The sequence below is a fragment of the Hipposideros armiger genome, unplaced genomic scaffold (assembly GCF_001890085.2).
Source record: "Hipposideros armiger isolate ML-2016 unplaced genomic scaffold, ASM189008v1 scaffold_1140, whole genome shotgun sequence".
NCBI classification, from domain to species: Eukaryota; Metazoa; Chordata; class Mammalia; order Chiroptera; family Hipposideridae; genus Hipposideros; species Hipposideros armiger.
The window spans coordinates 2,097-11,118 of NW_017732490.1; the positions used below are offsets into that span (position 1 = coordinate 2,097).

Sequence of the window (9,022 nt, forward strand, 5' to 3'; positions counted from 1 at the left end):
ACAGAGGCAAAGGAAATGATTTGTAGCTGCAGTTTAGAGAATTCAACTAATTGCAGTACTTGTAAACTGAACAAAAGTGGTAGTTTTGTGGCTATTTGAAGTAAGAGGGACTAAGTGAGAATGAAATATAGAATATAAGACAAAAGACTGACATTTGAGAATTAATCAAGAAAAAACTTGTTGTGATTTTAAAATAGTTTGGAAAAAGTTAAGTCAAAATGGCCATACCTTACTGCTTCTCTTTTCCCATTTGATAAGTAGAATTTCTGGTCATTATTGTACTCATTAAATACTCCCCATCGTAGATGAGCCCATTCGTGGACAAACGCCCTTCCTGTGAGAAAATATTTTAAACACCTGATTACAATAAGAAGGGTAAAATTACCTTCTCACACTGGGAGAAAGCAATTCTTCTGAACTTTTATTATGCTTTGCTACATTAATTTTCTTAATGAAAGTTTTGTTTTCCTTTGAAAGAAAAATCTAATATGACAGCTGTGCATTTCTGAAAAATGAAGCTACTTATTTTGGCTCACCAAATACTAATTAGGCACCTAATAAGTGCCAGGAACTTATTCACACAAAGATGAAACAGCTGCCCTGTCTTCACATAGCCCATGGTCTAGTGGATGACATGCACAATCAGATAACTAAAAGTCCTTATTGGTACAAGTGTAATGATGGAGGTCGGTGCACGCAAATATGGGAGCCAGAGGCATTGATAGGGAACCAGGGCAGCGGTAACTTCTCCCTCATGGCTCCTATCTGATCAAACCTCAAGGCCTGCGTACTCCATCTCTGTTTTTTTGCTTTGGTCTAGTCTCATCTGTCCAGTCTCATTGCCACTTGCTCCTGAATTACTGCAGTACCCAGCCAACTGCCCTCCATGTCTCCAGTTTTCAATGGCTCTCCTATGTTGTTCAGGGTTAAGTCCCGCTCCTTAACTTGGCATACAAGATCACTGATGATTCAGAACCCTGCTGCTCTTTGCAGCCATGTTTCTTGCTGTACTCCACCTACTTCCAAAACCCAATAATCACAGTGAGTTCCCAAACTCCTTTTGCTTTCTAGAACCACACCATGCTCTTTCTCATCTCTGGTCCTTTTCATGTAGTTTTCCTCGGCTTGGAAGACTCTCTCCCTATCTCTACCTGGATAATTGCTACTCTTCTTTCAAAATCAAGCTTTAATCCACCTAGAAGCCCTCTCTGACATCCTCAGGGCAGGCCAGGTACCCCTCCTTTACAATGTCATCATATTCCAATATGGCACTTACATGTTATCATTGCTGCTTACTTGCCAGTCTCCTACACTAAATAAACACTTGTCTCCTGAGGACAAGCACCATGACGTCTTCATTGTCATGCCTGGTCTATATTGTCTAGAACTTAGTAGACACTCAGGGAGTATTTGTTATATCTGGATGAATTAATGACTAAGGTACAGCTCAGTTTTTCTGGAATGTAAATTCTTAGGAAGGCTGAATTTAGAGGGCTAGCTGAGGGGCTGCATACTGAGGAAGCTCTGGTACCTCACACTAAGGATTTAGACTTTATTCCGTAGGCGCTAGGGAACAGCTGATGGTCTCTTAACAGTGAAGGAAGGTTGTGAGGGCACAGGAGTGGAGTCACAGTACGGAAAGGAATGACATTATATATGGTGACTATGACGGCTAGAGTGGGTCTAGAGTGGGGTGGGGCATTTAGGTAAATCAGTTCAACTCATTTATTGAGCCATACCGTGGCAATTTTCTGTTCCTATTTTGGAAGTGAAACGGAGTGTTGTAGAGGAACAAAGAGGTATGTTTGACACCTCTTTTCTGATAAGGTCTGTAAGTGGCCTGGTGTGTTTGGGGATGGGGAATTGAGGCATCAGGATTCTTTTGTTTGTTTGTTTGTTTGTTTCCTCTGCTTTGCCTATTTAAAAGAAGAAAATCTGGTTGGTTGTAATTTTTTTCAGTTAGTAAAGAAACCTAACACTAATTATAATAGTTAAACTAATTAGTTAATACTAATAACTTTTTATTATACTTGGAAAGTACATATTATATGTACTCCATTGCTTGTTTCTTTTACTATCTTCTCAAAAGGTTTCTCTATATAGCTCTTATGGAAATGACAAAGAGTATTTCGTGAAGGAACGTTGGGCTTTTTCTTTAGTTACGGGTTTTTGAGAGCTGAACTGCAAGGATATTCTGTCTGCTACTCAGTGTGGTTCATGGTGGAGCAGTATCGGCATCACCTAAGAGCTTGTTGAAAATGCAGATTCTTGAGTCCCACCCACACCTACTGAACCATATGTTCATTTTAACAATCCCCTTTGCTATTTGAATGGGCCTGAAAATCTGAGAGCACTGTGAGTCTCCGCCATCTGGTGGCTACTAAGTGAATTGCAGACAGGAGGTTTAATTCGTTCAGGTTTCTCCCCACAGATCCATAGCAACCTAATAGTACTACAATAAATTATTTTACAGTTATTTTATGATACTAATTTTAGAAATTAAAAATACTATATTTCCACATGTATGCAGAATCTGAAGAAATTAAGTTTCTAACTGAGCAATGCATTATTCTGAGTCTCTGTTTTAAGTGAAAACACATGCTATAATAGTCTATTTGACTTATATGTGCTTACTCAGAAAGATAGTGCTATTTTGGCTTATTATTAATATAAATTTATTAAATTATGAGAAACACAGCAGCATTTTTTCATCTCTACCCATACCTTGTGGTCCATATTGACGCAATTTTTTTCCTGCTATGAAGTCAGGAGTGAAATAAATCCTTTCGCCCCTTTCTCCACAATTTCCAATCTGTTCTGTGTAGGGTTCATCATTACCTGGAGGGTTAGGTTCAGCAATCAGGACATCGGCCTGAAATTTAAGCAAACATCTTATCATTACGAAATTTCAGCAAATGAATTGACCTTATTAACACTGGAGTAGTTTGAAACAATTGTATTAATATTTGGTTCTAGAATAGTTTGATGCTTAAAAAAATCTAAGTCACAGAAGAAAATTAAACTTGAAAAAAAGAACTTGATATTCTCACATTTTTGTAGGTCTCAAGTTTTGGTCTCACATACTCAGGTTTTGTCTTCCATTTTTCAGGAATCAAAATGGCAACATTTTTAAAATAGAATCTTTTTTCTGTAGCTTCAAACAGATATGGGGATGCCTGAGTCACCATGTCCTAAGAAAAAAGAAAACATACATAGCAAGCACAATTATGACTGAATATGAACAAAGTTACCAATCATTCAAATTTACATCTATATTGCACATTAGAAAAAAGTAATTAGGAAAGACTAGTTACTTCTCAAGATTGGAAAGGGTGGTGTAGAAATAACTTTTATTAATAATAACAGCTAACCTCTCTTGAGGACTAACCGTAAGCTGTGTATCACAGCGTAATTGTTGACAATGCAGATTCCAGAGGGTGACACCAATCCTGGCTCCATCACTTCTTGTGGGACATCAGGCAATTTCCTTGAGCCCTTTTGAGCCTCATTACGCCATTTATAAATGGAAAACATTACAGTGGCTAGCTCATAAGATTGTTATGAGGATCAAATGAAGTCAAGAAAGCACTTGGAACCATGTTTATTTAACACACATGCTTGTGAAATGTTGGCTATTAGATTCAATCTCATTTGATCTTTTGAGGATCAATAAGCCTTCAAGAAAGAAACTGAGAATCAGAGACTGTAAGTCTCAAGGTCTCACACCAAGTAGTACTGGGAGAGGAACTCAAATAAAAATGAATATGACTTCAACACCTGCTGGCTTCTGTAATAATTTGGGGGCTAACCACATGCTATGATAGTATTTATTTTTAGTATGGTACTCAGTGTCGGCTATAAGGAAGTGACATAATTATATAATTCCTTTTCAAATTACACTTAACTTTATTTCTCTAAAATGAAAGGGCTGGAGTGTTAAATTATAAATGCCTCTGCAGATTCCCTGAGATACATTATTTCAAGATAGTCGAGAGGATATTACACGAGATTTATTATTGAGAGGGCATTGGGTCTACCAGGACTGCAAAACCACTGGCCTCGAAAGTAAGTGTAGACAGAAGAAAGAGGAGGGCTGAAGATTGAGCCCAGGGAGTCACCAGCATTTAGAGGTGGGAAGAGAAGGAGACACCGAAGGTGCCGCTGGTGCAGGGGAAGGAAACTAGGAGGCATGTGGTGAGGGTGTCTCAGGAAGGAGAGCGTGATCATTGGTGTCAGATACTGCTGAGCAGTCAGGTAAGGGGCAGACCAAGAGCTGACCAGAGGATATGGCAGCCTGGGTGGGCCATTTTAGTGGAATGGAGCTGCCAATGCTATATGAGTGATTTAAGAGAGTGGGAGGTGAGGAAGTGGACTCAGTGAATAAAGAAAACAACAGCTCAAGTTTTTCTTTAAATTAAAGGGGGTTGGAGAAATGAAGCTGTAGCTGAAGGACTTCAGAGCAAGGGACTTTTGTTCTGTGTTGTTTTTTTAAATGGGAACTATTATAGCATCTGTATATGCTAATGGAAAAAAACCAAAACCCTTATAATGCAAGAGAAAAAAAAGGGATTACTGCAGGAGGAAAGTCCTACTGGGAGCAGACTGGAGTGCCTAGACTCTAGTGCCCAGTGGAGTTGTCCTGAGCAGGAGAACCAGTTCATCATCAAGTGAGGAAGCAGTGCTTGGGGATTGACACAGGGGTGAATTTCTCTTTGCCACTTCCTAACGGGATACACTTGGGGAATTTATTTTATTTCTTTGAGCGTCAGCTTCCCTCCTTTCAAATAGTAATAATATAGGTTGTCTTGCTAATTTTTAAAAAGTTCTTGTAATGATTGCATTTCCTTTTTTCCAAAAAGAGGTCAGGTTTTTATAAACCACTGGGAGATTTAACATTTTTATCTTTTTAAAAAATAAAAACACTGAGTCAAGATCACCAGCAAGTTGAAAAGTAGGCATAAAACTTCCTATGTTAGAGTATTATATTACAATTCAACTTGTGAAATGTGAATTTTTGATGTCTCCCAGGAAGTCTAAGAAGCATGAAATGCTTTTGTCTTCCATGTTTTAATAGAAACATTTGTAAGTAATCTTTGCATTGGCATCGGTTCCCAATTTTGAGAAAGTAACCTCATATCCAAATAGACATTTAAATTTTTGAGGCTTAAAGAGGTTGAGGATGATGGCTTATAGGATCAGCTGGAAATTCTTTAACGACGGGGATGGTATATGGTTCACCTTTGGATTCCTGGTACCTGACATAATGTAGATGCTATGTAAATATTTGTTGGACGAATGAACACATGAATGAATGAATGAATGAAGACTGGCTGAATGAATGAATGAATGAAGTGGTTGTGATGAGTGGCAAACTGGCCAGAAGTGCCAAGACAGGAGGGCCCCATGCACTGAGGAGACGCCCAAGATACAGTACTCCCATTTGGTATCTTTCGAGTGTGTGTGTGTGTGTGTGTGTGTGTGTGTGTGTGTGTGTGTGTGTGTAAGAGAGAAGTACTCCCATTTGGTATCTTTCGAGTGTGTGTGTGTGTGTGTGTGTGTGTGTGTGTGTGTGTGTGTGTGTGTGNTGTGTGTGTGTGTGTGTGTGTGTGTGTGTGTGTGTGTGTGTGTGTAAGAGAGAAAGAGAGCACACTTCATTCCAACTCTTCATCATTTTAGGAAGTGTGCTCTTACTGCTACAACTAATGCTACTGCTGCAGCGCCATCTGCCGGTCTTGTAGGTGGAGAAACGTGGGTAGGGGACTGTCCTGCAGATGCAAGTATTTACAAGCTGGTTTAGAGGCTTCTTTCTATTCCTCATAAAGGCACCTGAAGGACAGTCTCCCTTCAGAAAGCAGAGAGTGAGGGATGGCCAGGAAAGGCAGAAAACCCCACGGTAAAATCCCTGAACATGCAGATCTGGAACATCAACAGAGAGGAACTCGTTTTTATTACCTACTCAGGGACTCTGAGCACTCTGTTTCCCCTAACTCTCAGCGTTCCCTTTAAGAGAAGAAAATGTGGAAACCAATTTATCTCACATCCAACTCATTTAGGACTTACACCAGGAAGCCAATTTAATAATTATAGCGAGAAGTACATTTCTCAGGAGGAAAACCCCCAAAGAGTGAGTTGAAAGCACTCTGCCAGTTCTAAAGAAACATAAATATATAAATAAATTACCATTGCCATTAGAGATAAGAAATGTATGTTCTCCTTCTGGCATATTCCTGAGCCCCACTGTCTAGCCAGAGACAGAAACGTGTTGGCCATATTTTTCTCCGGTACGTTCCTTGTCTCTTGTTCCAAGTGGCTCCTTCATTTTTGCTAATGTCATTTCTAAGTTTAGAGGCAATCAAAAACTCACCCAAGGTTCCTGATTGTTTAGAGATTTCAAACGGTGTGAATTTCCCTTTAACCAATGACAGTAATATCTGACAGTCTTCAAGTTAAATAGGTAAGCGTCCCCTCCCTCTCAACTGAAATTCTCCAGCCCCAAACTCCTTTTGGTGGTAGACATGGTTCTCTCTCCAAACTTCATCTTCCTGGCTTTGTTTCTGCTCAAAGCAAGGAACATTTGGTGGCAATCGTTGGGGCCCTTGCACTGTACTTTTGAGCTTACACCCAGGAACTTTGCCCAGAAATAAGCCTCAGTCCCCTTGGGTTGATTAAGAAGAATGAACACTTTCCATCTAGAAGGATTAAAAGGGGGAATAGTGACTGAACTGATGGCTGTGGTTACCATTTATTGAGCTCTTGCTATGTACCAAGCACTATGGATATATTTTTGAAGTTTTTTAAAAAAAGATCTTTCGAGATAATTTTAGACTTATAAAAGACATGCAAAAATTGTACATATACCCTTAACTATACTTCCCTTATATGCATGCATTGTTAAATTGAATCTTTACAAAAGCCTACGAGGAAGGTACTTATTACCCCCAATTTACAGACCAGTACCTTTCCTCATTACACAGCACTGTTTCTGGATGTGCTACAGCCAGATCCTAGGATAATAATTTATCAAGCGTTCTCCTTCTATTCTTAGCTGTTTGCTGTTGTACACGACCTCTCTAATCCCCACAACTTACAACAGGTCAGACACCTCTGCCCAGAACAGGAAACATCTTCTTTCCTAGTTTTTATTTCCCCCACAGAAGAAGTAAAAAGTGAGGTAAAGCAACCTGAGAGGATCCCTTGCTTTGGTGCTGGTAAAATGCAGGGACCCCTTCCATTGAAGGGTCAGGGTTGTTTTTAAGTCAGAGCTTTGCATCCTGGGCTCCTATATTAGGATCACAGAGAAGGGGGTAACAGAATAAAAGGAGAATCTGATACGAGCCAGTGGTAAAATCAGGAGAAGAAATTATTCTTTGTGCATTCTACAATCTCTGCCAAATGTAGCTGGCTCTGCCTTAGAGCAGAACTGAATAATTTTTAATGAAATCATCCACAGTCATTAAATGTAGACATCATTTATTAAGCACCAACAATTTATGAAACTCTTACTTATGTGCATTGCATTTATTACATCATCTCCCAGAAGCATCCTAATGGTTAACTGTTATTTCCATTTTAGAGCTAAGGAAACTGAGACTCAGATGTAAAAAATAACTTGCCAGTATCACTCCAGTTGGAGTTAGAGAACTCGTGTTCGCTCTATCACATTAGCTTAATTTACTTTAAGAAGCATGGATAATTACCATTTCACACTTACCTTTATTTGTTGAATGAGTGTTTCATCTTCTGGCACATTAGGGTCAATTGCGATGACAATGCCTTCATAGCCGTTATTTTTCAGCTGAATGAGTGAATTGCTCAGGGCCCCTTCAAGAAGGTGAAGGACCAAGATGAAAATGGAACTCTTAAATGACCCCATTGCTGTACATCTCCCTTTGAGTATTCTCTCTGAAAAATGTTGGTTTGGGAGGCATCTTTCTTTACCCCTATTTATATGAGTATATAGACACTTTTTTTTAAGTTATCGGAGGTGGTTTATCACAGGACTTTAACCCCTGACCCCAAGTTGTTTCACTACTGCATTTGTCTCCAATATGAGGGATGATATCTATATGTTAGTCTTAAATTCTGTGTACCTTTTAATATTTTATTTGAAAGGATCGTTAGCTTGCATTCGCCTGTGCCAGATGCTGGAAAAGAGGGTGGGGAGCCCACACCCGGTTCTCTGGAAAGACTCACAGGTGATAAGTAGCTTGGCCATTGTAAGATGTTTACTTCTTACAAATGTTTGCCCAGCCAGGAATACCAGCCCACCCAATGCCACCCTCCAACCCCTGCCTGCCCAGTGGAGTCCTGGCTGCTCTGTATATTCAACAAGTATTCATTAAGTGTAAACCATATATCCAATTTTCCCTCATGGCATTCATTATTTTGATTCTCATTGATCTTGACTTAATCTTAGCACTTCAGCACAGCTCCCTTAGACAATCCGCTCACACCAAAAGCATTAGCAAGCAGCATAAATATTATTGAATATTTTAAACTAGAGAGAAAGATAATTTATATATCACTGTAGAAAACAAGCTCCTTCAAATTTCCTCATTAGACCTCCATTTCTCTTTTCCATAGCTCCTATTGCTCAATAAAATTCAAGTTAACAACATTACATTATTTTATTAAAATTAAATATCTCTCAGAACATGAATTATGAACTTCTAGCTACTGCAAAGATTCTTTTAACTAGATTCTTTTCATCTGCCAAACCTCAGATGAAAACTCAAATTGGTGGACCACTTTCCTATATTCAAGTTACTTGGCACATCCCTTCATCCCGTGGTTTCAACTTGTTTGTCCCTTTTCTTTGACATTAGCCCATAAATTAATTCTTGCTGCTAGTAATTTAGCTCTTATTGCTTAAATATATAATGTTTAAACAATCGAAAGTCACATATTGAAATAGAGTGGAAGTACTCAATTATAAAGTGGTTGTCCAGCTAATCCAAATAATGTATATAAAAATAATTTATTCAATGCTTATCGAATAAATGTATACATTTGTTATACATAT

At 38.9% G+C, this 9,022-nt stretch overlaps 1 protein-coding gene across 1 annotated transcript; it reads right to left on the reverse strand.

The window, feature by feature from the left end:
• Positions 1 to 228: 228 nt before the first annotated feature.
• On the reverse strand, positions 229 to 7,873 carry LOC109376504 (calcium-activated chloride channel regulator 1-like; the record flags this gene model as incomplete). Its single annotated transcript, XM_019632434.1, has 4 exons — positions 7,712 to 7,873; positions 3,051 to 3,191; positions 2,725 to 2,872; positions 229 to 334 (listed from the first exon to the last, which is right to left on the reverse strand). Coding segments are annotated over exons 1-4 (557 nt in total), but the record flags the coding sequence as incomplete, so codon positions are not given.
• Between the last annotated feature and the right edge of the window lie 1,149 nt (positions 7,874 to 9,022).